Source organism: Ptychodera flava, chromosome 11, assembly GCF_041260155.1.
Source record: "Ptychodera flava strain L36383 chromosome 11, AS_Pfla_20210202, whole genome shotgun sequence".
Classification (NCBI taxonomy): Eukaryota; Metazoa; Hemichordata; class Enteropneusta; family Ptychoderidae; genus Ptychodera; species Ptychodera flava.
This window is the reverse complement of record NC_091938.1, coordinates 19,847,434-19,861,714: the sequence shown is the minus strand read 5'-3', so window position 1 is coordinate 19,861,714 and position 14,281 is coordinate 19,847,434. Positions and strand designations below refer to the sequence as shown.

At 38.3% G+C, this 14,281-nt stretch overlaps 2 protein-coding genes across 2 annotated transcripts in view; one reads left to right on the top strand and one right to left on the bottom strand.

Moving 5' to 3' along the window:
- Positions 1-14,281, bottom strand: part of LOC139143758 (puromycin-sensitive aminopeptidase-like) — a 539,468-nt gene that overhangs the window by 458,389 nt on the left and 66,798 nt on the right. The gene's annotated exons all lie outside the window — the stretch shown is intronic.
- Positions 1-14,281, top strand: part of LOC139144400 (carboxypeptidase D-like) — a 40,271-nt gene that overhangs the window by 21,393 nt on the left and 4,597 nt on the right. The window contains exons 10-17 of the mRNA XM_070715102.1: positions 263-492; positions 1,111-1,211; positions 1,447-1,619; positions 2,064-2,248; positions 3,010-3,213; positions 3,744-3,896; positions 4,133-4,275; positions 9,969-10,153. Coding sequence (XP_070571203.1) covers positions 263-492; positions 1,111-1,211; positions 1,447-1,619; positions 2,064-2,248; positions 3,010-3,213; positions 3,744-3,896; positions 4,133-4,275; positions 9,969-10,153 — 1,374 coding nt within the window. The remainder of the gene's footprint in view (positions 1-262; positions 493-1,110; positions 1,212-1,446; positions 1,620-2,063; positions 2,249-3,009; positions 3,214-3,743; positions 3,897-4,132; positions 4,276-9,968; positions 10,154-14,281) is intronic.

The window sequence follows — 14,281 nt, the reverse complement described above, 5'->3', positions numbered from 1 at the left end:
TATCCATACCATTTTACGCATTACAATATCGATTTACATATGTTATCTTAATTATTATTCATCGTTTTCTGCCTGTTTTGACTGTTTTTGTTTGTTTTGCTCTGTTTGGTCTTTTACCTTTATTTTTGCTATGTTTGTGATTTTATCGTGTCTAGCTACATGCAAGATTTCAAGCCTTTCTGTCGCTGATATGAATTTGGTTTTAAATGTTTCATAATATAGTTCCTTCCTGTGCAGACAAGGAGCCGCAGCCATGAATCAGCAAATCAAAGTCATATATACTGTTTATTTATGATCACAGGGTTTTTATGAGTCACATATTTTGTCTCTGTGCTCTCTCGGCCTTGTTGACCTTTGACACCGGCGTTCTCGGAGAACCGGACGTACAATTCGTTTACCACGATCACGACGACTTATCGTCGACACTGGTGGCGCTCCATGAGAAATACTATGACATCTCTGACCTGTACAGCATCGGACGAAGTGTGAAAGGTAGGGAGAAAACAGTTCGTCTGCGTTATGATTTGCCAGATGGAGTCAGTTGTCATTACAAAAACTAAGCTAATAAAATTAACGTTTACAATAATTATGAGATGAAATCTGGCTTCAAATGTTAAATATGGTATTAACGTTCCCAGGAGGAAAAAAAACTACAAAATAACATTTCTTGTAAATGGCAGTCTCAAGAAAACTGTTATAATGAAACATATCCTATATTTTAAGTGTAAAATTCTTTTTTTTTTTTTTGTGATTGGAGATGGATTCAACGGTGCTTGTCTCTGACAGAATTACTTTTACGTATGAGGGCGTGTCCGTTCTATAACACAAATCAAATGAAAAGACCGGAGAATCGATAACATTTACTGAAAACTAATATACGAATCAAAGGATGAAACAACAAACTGACGCAGCCAAAACAAGTAGTTGTCCTTTTCATAATGATAATATCTATAAGAATCAGACGTCATAATCTGTTGCTTGGTAATATGTAATGAGTGATCATTTTCCGCGCCGACACTAGGTTTTACCTCTCAAATGTATTCAGCAGTTTTAAAGATACAAGCTTTCGAAAGAAGCTACCGGTGTTACCATCGACTTTTTCATTTCTAGGTCTCAAACTTTGGGTTTTGGCTATTTCCGGCAAAGATGCTTGGAAGCATGAAGTGCTACGCCCAGAGGTGAAATATGTTGGTAACATACACGGCAATGAGGTAAGTCGGAGACATTGTTGATATTCCTACAGCCTCTCGCTGCGTGGTTTTGCAGTTAACCCGGTAAAGGAAAATTTTTTTAATTTTCTGAAGTTAAGATATATTTTCAAGAGGACACTTTAAAACCTAATCAACGAAAGTCAGTTTATGAGTACTGAAAATTGCCAGATCTCGTTTCCACCCTAAATTTTCAGCAAACCTTTAGTGGGCAAATTTATCTTTTTCGCACCTTCAGGTTGTCGGACGTGAAATATTACTCCATTTCGCTGAACATTTGCTATCTAACTATGGCGTGGATGATGATGTCACTCGTTTCCTTGACAACACCAGGGTTCATCTCCTACCAACTATGAATCCAGATGGCTTTGAAGTGTCGTCCGAGGGCAATTGTACAGGATTTGTAGGAAGGTATTGCATCGTTCGAGAACACTGCAAACCAAAGTGTTCATTGTCAAGATTTCATAATTTGTGTACGAGGTTAAAAAATGTCGGGTGATATTTTGTGTCTTAAAGTAATGAATAGCAACCAGGATTTCCGTTTTCTTGAAGTACAGAAGCTAATCAAAGACGCATAGTATCGATAGCAGCTGCATCGACATTGCTCCAGGAACTCGGGAACATTGCTATCTGGTTTTAAAGATGCTCAAATCCATTGCCACGCCTTGTACTGGAGTTGCCCAATTCTCGATATTGCTCAGCATCTGCTGAATTTCTCCGTTCGGCCGATGCAAGAGTGCATTGACAAGTTATTCCAGAAAAATCAACATTCACCAATCTCCGCTTTGCAATCTTGGATTCTGCGTACTTGTAGTGTACGTTATGTGGATTTTATACGAATTGATTTTTTTACAGATATAACAACGAGAACTATGACTTGAACCGCAATTTTCCTGACATGTTCGAAATAAACGAGGACCCAATTCAAGTCGAAACGGCCGCCATTATGTCCTGGCTGGAAATTGTACCTTTCGTTCTCTCTGGAAATTTTCATGGTGGCGCCCTTGTTGCCAACTATCCGTATGATAACCTGACACCAGGTGAGTCCTTTCCTCAGGCTGCTCGTCAGCCAGGGTGACTCACTGCTTTTATAATATTAATGAGCACACCTCCATAGTACGAGATCTTCAAACAGCATATCTTCATGAACATACACGTCCATGGTACAAGAATGTTCGGTAAGAAATCTGGACATTGTCAATGCAAACAATTTTCAGTATCGACTGATAACAATGTATAAATGAAACTCGAAGGTAGGAACTCGGGTGTAACAGAAAAATAGATCCCAAGCAAGAGCAAAAATAAAACCATTAGGATATCTACCACCGGAGATCTTAAGGTAGAATGCGCCTCGGGGACACATGTTCAGACTCTCAAATTTGTCATGGCCTGTTCTCGTTTCAAAGGAAACGCGATCACTGTTGGTGTAATTAAACACGTTTTTGCAAGATACGGAAACTATTTTAAGCAGGGTAATACAGTTCCTCCACTTTAAAGGGAGGGTGTCATCGAAACTGCGCGTGTGCGACTTTCTTGTGTACAAACAATGTATTCCATGCATGGAATATAGCTGAAACATTTAAATTTTACGATATTCATTGTGAACAAACAATGTTTTAACTTTCATCAATCGCCAACGTACTCTAGATACAGTGTTTTCAGCGATCGTAGGGATCCCTGGCAACCTTTGAGTAGAGTTCCGACGACACCCGCCCTTTAACTTATATCTTTTTCCAATTTCTGTGATAATCCATCTTTGAAATATGTTGCAAAAATATGTTGAAAAATGTTTGACTTACAGAAGATAAAGCTAAGGACCCTGCCCAGTACAGTTTATCACCCGATGATGACGTCTTTATACATCTCGCTAGGGTGTACTCATTACAGCATGGCAATATGTACAACATTACCGTCAACAAATGCACGGACGTTTACGGAGAGGAGGATGATATGGATGGTTTTGAAGATGGAATTACCAATGGAGCTGATTGGTACACCCTGACAGGTAGGTTTCTGACGTAACTCGTCGCATGAGATGTAACATTTATTGCTTGCTTCGATGCATGGTCAGCCAGTTCATCGATTTGAATATGAATGTCTCGAAGAACAACGCCATTAAGTATACTATCACAGGCCAATGGCTCATTTACGGCAAACACACGTGGTCGAACAGTCATACCCGTAATGTAACACAGGCAGTGTGTGTTTGTTAACTTCACTTGTTTCGTGAATTCGGAGGTGTATTCTACTTATTATTAAAAAATTCAAAATTTTAGCGAATGAACACTGTCTCAAGTTCCATTGACATCATCCCGAAGAAGGAGACAAGACTAGTTTGCCCAAAATGGAAACAGACCACAACACAGTCGTTGTTTTTTAGCGGCGCCGTGAGTCTCAGAACTGTAAATTGGTCCATTGTTCTCATTCGGACCAAACAACAACATCGACAACAACAACAACAGCGAGCACAATCATCATCATCATCATCATCATCATCATCATCACACACCAATTTATGATTGGCTATACCTACAGGAGGAATGCAGGATTACAATTACGTATATCACGGATGTATGGAGATTACATTTGAAATAAGTTGCTGCAAGTACCCTAGGGAGTCTCTACTTGAAGATTTTTGGAACCAAAATAAAATTTCCATGATGAACTATCTTGAACAGGTCCACCAGGGTATGTATGTATCAGTCTAGAATTCAGTATTGAAATATTTCAAAATAGTACATAGTGCAGGGTAAACAGCGCTGGAGGCCGAGGATGCTTGATGGCCCGCTTGGAGAGAGAGAGAGAGAGAGAGAGAGAGAGAGAGAGAGAGAGAGAGAGGAGAGAGAGAGAGAGAGAGAGAGAGAGAGAGAGAGAGAGAGTACAATATATGTCCATTGTTTAGCTTTACCTTCCATATTTCACAGGTGTTAAGGGTCTGGTACTTGACGAAAACGACAATCCACTTCCCAGGGCAAGAGTTTCTGTCATCGGTCGGAGTAGCTACTTTAACACGACTTTAGATGGAGAATACTTCAGGATATTGCTTCCTGGCCAATATGAAATAGAGGCAAGTCTAACTGAATTGTGTCAGATGAAAAGTTGCGAACTTCTAATTCTTAATAGCATAGGTGGACTTAAAGTTCCCAACAAGGCCAATGTATTATTTACTGACTTCGCAAACTGAAATCAAACTGTTATAAAGCCCAGCAAGCGATATCCATTAGTCTTTTTGAAAATTGAAATGATAGCTGCAAAAGGACTAATGGCTGTCACTTTGATAATATTTCTTTACATGAAACAAATACATTTTTCGTCCCTTTCGTAAAGTATGCTCAATATGAGGTATTGGCCCCGTCAGCACTATTGACGGTATATCATTAAGCAATAATATACCCCTTCCGGCCCATAATGGACGAAAGCAAACTTTGTACGACACAATGTACGAGCCAAAGCCAAGTACATTATGGAGTGCAGAGTTTGGCAATGTCAGGGAATTTATATGTGCAGAAAACATCTGGGGCCACAATGCTTGATAATCGGATTCATTATCATTTATAATGTAGAGGATGACGTCACAAAATTTAATAGTGTTGACATAGCTAAAATACAATATCCACATGCACTATTATTAATGTCAAATGAATTCTTGTCAAGACTAAAATTCTATCGACAGTATCATTTGACATCACACATGCAGATTGTATGAGAAAGAAAGTTACCATCAATGGAGTTTTGAATCTCAGTAAATTTCGACATTTGTTCAGTGTTTTGTTCCACGTATAAACAACAGTTTATTTGTCTACTTCCTTCAGCTTTTGGATACAAAGTATTTGATGTGGTTTGTCAACGCGACATGCCAGTGTATGACGTGTATTGTAGTTATTGACAAGTGAATTCAAGTGCGGACATGACTTTTATTGTCAAGTCTAACATTGCAAGACATATGGAACGCCGTAGCTATCATAAATGCATTTTAAACATATTCTCTTTCCCATTTTCAGAACTTGTTTCGCATTTTTAGAACATGTTAGGCATTACTCTCACGTCACTCTGCATTGAGATTATCATTTTAGGCATTTGCAATAACATTACTGACATTCAACTGATCGTGTAAGGCATTTCAAACAATGTTATAGGCATTGAAATTATCATTTTAGGCATTTGCAATAACATTACTGACATTCAACTGATCGTGTAAGGCATTTCAAACAATGTTATAGGCATTGAAATTATCATTTTAGGCATTTGCAATAACATTACTGACATTCAACTGATCGTGTAAGGCATTTCAAACAATGTTATAGGCATTGAAATTATCATTTTAGGCATTTGCAATACATTACTGACATTCAACTGATCGTGTAAGGCATTTCAAACAATGTTATAGGCATTGAAATTATCATTTTAGGCATTCGCAATAACATTACTGACATTCAACTGATTGTGTAAGGCATTTCAAACAATGTTATAGGCATTGAAATTATCATTTTAGGCATTCGCAATAACATTACTGACATTTAAATGATCGTGTTAGCATTTCAAACAATGTTATAGACGATTAAGGTGATTGTTGAAGCACCGTCCCTCCACCCACGAGGGACGGCGGTTGAAGGCACTCGATTATTCACTTTCGGCATTTGCAATACTGTTATAGTACTGTGCGGGCGCTGTTCTGTTATTTTAGATTGACCACTCATTACCATGTCAATAGTAGGCTTGCACAATACAGTCAAAGTCATTCAGCTCATCGTCTTAGGCATTTTCATCATTGTAGAGCCCATTTGTGAGGGCGCTGTTCTCAACTCCGAGTCTGCGCAATAGGTCCGAATCAACAGAGAGCTCCCGCGAATTCCGCGCACTTTTAACCCTTTTACTGCTATCGTCTCCAACGGGCATTCGCATTATATTGTACGCATTGAGCTCGAACTTTTCGCCATGGCCATGAAACGAATCCTCGAACAAATGTCTCTCAGTACTTTGGCTTCGAATTTTGAAGCTGAGCGAATCGATCCAACGCTTGTTCCATCTATGAGTGAGGGCCAACTCATGCGACTGGGAGTTGGCACAATGGGTCTCCAGCTACGTCTTAAACAGTTATGCCAGGCGTATATTCAAGCAGAAACACAGGAAAGTGAAGGTGACGCCGCCGTGTAATAAAGGGAAAGTGGCTTCACACATCAGCCATCTCGTCTTGTATGTGCTTTGGTGTGTTTAGTGTCTGAGTTGTGTTTTGGCTGTTAGTGTGGAAATTACTAGTAACAAACGAGTCGTGGGCGTAGTCAGATGTGTCCTTGACAGCGGTGACTCTTTTTTTTTATCCCCACGTTTCGAAACCAGAGCGGTCTCTTCCTCAGTCGCCTAAGGTCATTATTTATGGCCTGGGGGGGTCGGAGGAATCTGAGGGGGGGTCACTCAAAAAATCGAAAGCTACAAGGGGGGGTTGCTCAAAAGTGGAGAACAAGAAAAGGGGGGCTACTCAATTTTGTTGACATGTATTAAAGCATTTAGTGGAGTTACGAATTAATACAACAATAATAGTAAAGATATGTATATTCATACCCGGTATTTGTGTACACACACACACACACACTTATATATATATATATATATATATATATATATATATATATATATATATATATATATATATATATATATATATATATATATATATATATATATATATATAAATCATAATACAGGTGGTTTCAAGTAGAAACTAAAATCTCATTACACTATGTGTTTCACTTTATTGTGATCTTCAGACGAGAATGATCAGCTATTCGACGTGACAAGCCTTCTGTTAGAGGCTAGTACTGAGTACATTTTTCAGTATTTCATGATTAAAGATTGATATACTTGCCTGATCATTAATGAGAAACGTCTGCTTTCTGTATTCTACATTGTATAGGTCACCGATAGGGGAAAATGTGTAAAGCAAGCTTATTCTGATGCTATAAAGTTTAAAACCAGTTGAATGCCTTGACAACAAACCCATCTTTTATTGCAGGAAAATAATAATAAATAATAAATGTGAATAAATGTATGTCTGTCGCCATTTTTTCGGTTTCAAAAAATATAGTTGAAATCAGTGAACTGAAATATAAGTTTTGGAATACTGTCTCAGATTTATTTTCCTTTGAGTTTTTTATACGAAAAAAATACTCCCCAAGTGCCACCAAATAACACCATTTTAAACTCTATTTTTCAAAAGCTCCAATGGCAGGAGGGGGGACACCCCCTCCTGACCTCCCCCCCGCGACCGCTTATGCGGTCTCTTGTGGTGCTTTCGCACCACATCTTCCCCCTCTTGAAAAAAATCCTACAGAATAACTGCATGTCACCAGAGCACTGGATACAGACCTGTACATCAGCCCCTGCACAGCAATTGGAACCTCCTTCCGACAAAAACCTATACCACAGGGTTTAATCAGGGTCTGTACAGGGCCTGTCGCAGCAGCAATCCATTTTACTGTATAGATATTTAACTTTCCCAATTTTTTTTTTTGGGGGGGGGAGGGGGGTCACTCAAATTTTCTGTAGCAGAGAGGGGGGTTACTCAAACACGTCATGGTTGGCAGGGGGGTTACTCGAAAATTTGGAGTTTCGAAAGCAATTCCTCCGACCCCCCCAGGCCGTAAATAATGACGGCTCCCTAAGATATGTGTATATCTTTTTTGTTTTATGTCATGTCGATATTGTTGATCTCCTGTGCTTCTAGCAGTGAAGCCAGAATGCTTATGTTTGGATCGTAATGTGTTCGTTCGTTCATTGACTTGTTTCTAATGCAATGGTTTTTAGCCTTAATCAGTGTGTCGCTTATGTTCGTATTTCTTTATAAGCGATGATCGGTTGTTTAGGAAATAAATTCCTTAATGTTTCGTCCTTTTCTATGTGATCCCAGTTTTCACACAGAGCTAGTTTGATAGCTTTTGTCTTTATGTATGGGCTATATCTTGTTGTGAACACAAGTGTGTTTTTCGTTCTGTTTTCTGTTCGCTGCACTGGTGTTGTAATTGCGTAATTCTGGTGGCGAACTTTGTTTGTTATGTAATTCTAGAGATTTCATCCTGTTTGTAGCCACGTTCAAGTATCTTGCATTGAATGAATTGACTTTAGCACTAAAGTCATTCTCATTGTTGCAAGTTCTGATGTACCTCAGTGTTTCGCCTTTGATCGGCCTTTAAAGGTAGATTTTGGATGGCATGATGTTCTATGTAGGAATTGAAACGTATCTGTGGTTTTCGTGTGTGTTCTTATGTCCAGTATTTTCTCACTGTTATGTCGTTGACCTTGTATACCACAAGGTCGAGATCGAGATACCACAAGATGTCCCTCAAAAGTATCAATTACGTCCCCAAGGTTATGAGAGGCAAGAATCTCCGCCATCGTCTTCATTTTGAATAGATATTAGTATCAGTTCAGTTCTAGGTCAGTACAGTGAGCTTACACTTGCTGTGAAAGCAATGCATTGTTGGAAAATAATTTATATTCTTTTCATGTGACTTACATGAGGTGATTCCTGTCACAAAATAAAGTGTCAACCATGTGAAAGCCGAAAAGAAGATATTTCATACGTTTTTGTTAGTTGATCTGATCATTTTTCGCGAATGACTCATTTTGGTTCAGAGGTCACTCGGAAAATAGAATCATTTGAGGTTAGAGGTCATCCCTCCTTGAAAAAAGATACTTCAACGGAATGTTAAAAATACCAACCATGATGTCATACTTGTATGCAAAGCTATTGCCAAGGCCTGTATTGTTAATGCCTAAGATAAATGCCGAAGTGTCTATAGTAACTTTTACATTATTACAAATACCTGTCATAATAGATGAAACGCCTTAAAAATCTCGCTGGTTCTTAAAATCATTACTTACATGACTCCAACGTTTGTAAAGTGGTAAAATAATAATTAAAAGCCTATCAAATTGTTAAATGTTCGTAAAATGACCAAATAAATGCCTCAAAAATCAGTCACAAGTATGTAACAGTAATAAAAATGCTTACAATTTTTAAAAAATGGTTATATCAGTGTTTGAAATGCCTAAAATAACAAACTGAATGCATTTAACAGTAAACTAAATTTTCTGTAACATTTATGAAAATGTCAATATAAATAACTGAATGCCTACAAAGCTATTGTGAATGCCTATCATAATTAACTAAATGCAAATGATGTTGCTTAAAATGCCAAACATAATCAACTAAATGCGAATGATGTTTTTGCAAATGCTTAACATGATTAACTGAATGCGAATAATGTCATTGCAAATGCCTTACATGACCATCTCAATGCTTAATGCCGTAAGAGTAATGCCTAGCATGATTAACTGGATGCGTACAAACGTATTGCAAATGCCTAACATGATTTATCGAATGCCAATAACGTTATTGGAAATGTCAAAATGTTCATCTCAATGCGTAGTGACGTGGGAGTAATGCCTAGCATATTATGAAAATGCGAATCATGTTCTGAAATTGGAAAAGATAATATGCTTAAAATGCATTTATGACAGCTACGGCGTTCCATAGCAAGACACGTTTACATCACATGTTGACAATCTGAGTGTTTGGTATTACAACACGCTGTTTCATCTCGCAAACCGTCACAAATGAATTTACTTACATTCGAAACTGAAACCGGTGCTCTACCCGATATGCTGCCTTCCCAATTTTCCTCATAGTGTACCCTCGAGGGTCTATGGCGAGACTGGCGTACTTTGCAGTATTAATTGAAATGCATTTTCGTATTTTCACAGGCCTCGGCAAATGGTTATACGTCCCAAAGAAAAGCATTAACGGTGCCAGCTGGCCTGTACAACACTGTGGAGCTGAACTTCAACTTGGGAATAGAAATTTCATCAGGTTTTCATATTCGTCCAAGCATACATTTGACGCTTATCTCAGCGGTCTGTTTGTTCATCCAACAGCTTCACGTCGAAGATTAGAGCCAACAGACGCTACACTCCTTAGATTTAAAATGTAGTTCATCGCGATATTCAATCCGTATTCCTTCAGAGGAACAGAGTTGTTGTATTATTTTAGTTAACTGAATTGACCAGAACTTTTAGGATGTGTTGACGGGATGGTAAACTTGCAAAAGATGGACCTTCAACCCCGCATAATACCCAATTGTATGCAAATGAAATATTTACATACAATTTCCGATTTCATCTCACTTTCAAAAAACAAAACAAAACAGAAGTTTCATTTTATAATTCGATGTTGATATGATTTTTGTATAGTTGACTAAATTTCTCTATTTTCTATTCCATACTTTCTTAGCCTTATGCTGATGTCCAGACGTTTTGAATTTCATACATCTGAAACATTAATTAATTATATTTTATTCAATGATTGTTATTATCATATTAATGCATAATAGATAATGAATTTTACAAAACATTCCCGTCTCTTCGACACTTGACGCGAGTATCGCGCACAGAAATTATTATCCTACCGTATAGGATTGTTCATTCTGACTTGTAGTTTAAGGATCGCTCAAGACATCAACTGTATAAAGCGTTTGACACATTTTTTCGCTAACACTTTATAAACCATGAATTACATGATCATTAATATGCACTGTTATCTCTTTTTCAAGTGATCCTATTCACACGCGCCGTGAAATAGAAGAATCTCGAAGGAAAAACTTCATCGCTTTATAACTAAGGGACGACGGGGTTGCCGTCTCACCATCGATCTGTCGCTCAGTAATAATGACGTTATTGATAATGCTGGTCCTGACCGCGATTCTGTAAAAAGCGACAAGGAAAGTTGAACGAAATTCACCATCTACATACATTCAGAAGTGTTGGCGCTTGACCACAGTTTCAACGATTTATAAGGTATAATTTTGATTTCAAAATCGTTCAGTCACATTTTGGTAGAGGGACTGCGGTTCAGAATTGGATTATTAACGTGTCTTGTGAAAAAGCAGGCTAAGGTCTCTTTCTGACCAATGTTGCTGCGAGAAAACTCGAGGGGTCTATGATTTCAGTTAGTGTATTACCCGTGCAACCCTATAGCACACATGAGACGTTTCCAGTGGGATCGCGCATGCTCAGACAGGTGCCCTGGTGAATATGCTAAATTTACAGCCCGATTTGAAAATGATGAGCTCACATCACTTGTAGTGTATAGTTGTAAGGTTTTCAGCGTCCTTATTTCGAATTATTTGCTTCATGTAATCAGAGTGATTTACCAAATCGCAAAAAGCGTCTTCCATCATGTTAACAATTGCCATTTGCCATTTACATGGACTGTAACTTTATCAACCCCTTGTCACGCCATTGTTTACACACTTAGTCAAGGCCAGCGTTCAATCTCATTTTCCAATTTGGAAAATACCCGGATGCTCAAATTCAAATTGAAGACTTCTTCGGATCACGATGAGCAGACAACGACATCATGAGGGGGTGTAGTTCATAGTAGTTCTATTTTGTCTGTTTGTTTTCTACATGGTCCAACCATAGGCGCCGTTCTGTCTATCATAAAAAATGCAAAAAAAAGGTCGCTGCAGTGTGACCATGCTATAACATTTCACACGTGAGGGATAAATCGTCCACACTCTGAACAAATATGCATAGACTTGATAAATCCTATTCCGAGGAGTTAACTGAAGTCGCTGTGTGATTTTGTATCAGCTAATACATTGATTTGAGTCACACATGCGTAGAAGAGTAGTTTTACCGATGCTGTATCATGTAAATAGAGTATATTATGGGTCAAAATGTTACAAATCATGTTTGGAAAGCGAACAATTGGAGATAGCAAAAATTATTAAATTTGAAGTTTGTAACATATATGTATGTGTACTCTGGCTTTAAAACCCAGTAATGCTAACTGTTGATGGTAATTTCACCATTTTTATTTTGAATGTGAACCATAATTCCTTGTTCTTCTCCCCAAAGAATGTTGATATACACAGTATCCAGCTTGTCAACTCAGCCCATATGATTGTAAACTGCATTGTTATTGTTTAAAAGTGACTTCTTGTCCGGACTAGAATTCAAAATTATGTAAACAATATAAATGCATTTTACACATTTGAGCGAAAGTTGACAAGCTAAATAGTGGGTGTTTCAACATTCTTTTGGGAATAGAAGAAGTTGCAATTGATGTATAAAATAAAAATAATGAAAAAATCATCGAAAGTTAGCATTATTGGGGCTTTAAATAAGTAGATAATAGCTAAGCGAGTAAATTTCCCCCGTCGCTCCTAAAATAATGGGCTTCCTACCCATAGGCGCTCGGGACATTGCTGAGTCCATGGTGTTCATGTAATGGTTCGATGTTATGGTTCAAGTACGTTTATACAAGATAAAACGTGCAAATGCTAATATAAAGGCCGGTTTACCAAATTAAATAAAGGGATGGAAGGGCAGGCATACCCCCTTTGACTTATCTATAATCCGCGAGTCGGTGTGCTCCGCCCGAATCTATAAATTTAAAGAAGATTGCATCACACGTGCCCACACTGCCCCCTTCCCCCTGCAGCCAGCTTACACATACGGTAGTGCTACATCTGACGCATTACTCGAATCTGTGCAAAAACAACTGAGCGAGTAGATTTCAACACCTATCCAGTGACTTGGTTGCGATATGGCATCAAGGTAAGCTCCATTGTCAAGATGTTTTGTCTGAAATCAGTCAAAATGATGGTCATAAGCTTGCAATTTACAGTCAACCAGGGATACAGGTGTTCCCTTTTCATTAAATGAAAAGGGAATTTTATGTCTGAGTTCCGAAAGGTATCTTCTGACTGATCCTGGGCGGCGGATTGAAAATCACTTTCACTTTTTTCAAGATACTTACTATCATACGGGCTAAGAGGCGACACTGATACTATGTCTTAAAGACCAAAATCTCATCTCGTAGAAGAAGCATATATTGCGACTGACATAGTGTTAGCGACACTTACTTCGTGTTAATCGTATCTCGTGATCATTTGAGCCGTTCAGCCTACAAAGGTCTGTCGAGTGCAACTCGTATCTAGTTCACCTATATAGTCTGAGTGCACTCGACATGTCGATTGCAAATCTACCGTAAATCAGTTCACAGAGACATTTCCAGTATTTGACTTGGTTGTTACCATCACATTACAGGCAAGGCGTACTTCAATTATGTGCTTAGTGTGGCTCATCAGAATTTGATTATTACTACGTTACGCCAGCAATTTTCCACAATATCCACGATTGAACTATTTTCAAATATATGGCCTGATTATATTTTGTAGCGATAAAGGTGAAAGATGCATGATAATATTAATTTTCTGACTATGTCATTTATGTCAGATTCTAATATGCTTAGCTGGAATAGGGCAATCTGATTGGCCAGAGCTTGGGTTTATATTCTCAACAAGAAGACTTGCGGGTTGCGTTACATTTTTGAGCTCTCGCAAAGTTCGAACTCCAGCCTAAGGGCTCAACGCGCCATAATGTCGAGCAAGTGTACGGCTTGAGATTGATGTAGATTGTTAAATTTTAGTCTGGTGCAGCTCGATGGACCAACAAATGAAGAGTTTGTATACTATAAGCAGCGACGGCGATGTAACAACAACATAATTTTTTAAAGTTTTTTTGAGCGTTTTTTTCAAGTAAAATCCTGCAAGTTCGTATGTAATCGCAATATCGATGCGTTGTATTACCGTAATTGTATTTAATCAATTGTGAACGCGCGCGCGTTCTGAAACGTTCTGTAGAGTTTGTGTTGAGGCTGTGCTCCTGAACCCTCGCTCCAATTTCGGTCCCACATTTGTCCACTTGTATTTAACTTTGGCATATTATAATGAGATAATATACTTTGCGCTCGGGTATGTGGTTGCGAACCTATGTATGTATGTGGACCTTCACCCCGGAGGATTTATATTAGCAACCAAATACCCTCACTTGCCGTCTGTAACCTCTAACTGCAAAATGGTACTTTGGACTTTTTCACTGCCGCAAACAATCTTCACAAAATGTCTTCTCATAAATTTCTTCTCATAAATTTTCCCAAGTGGTTTTGTTAAGGTCTTTCTTTAATTACCTTCTGCAAGAGGTTTATTGCACACCAGGATAAAAAAAAACAG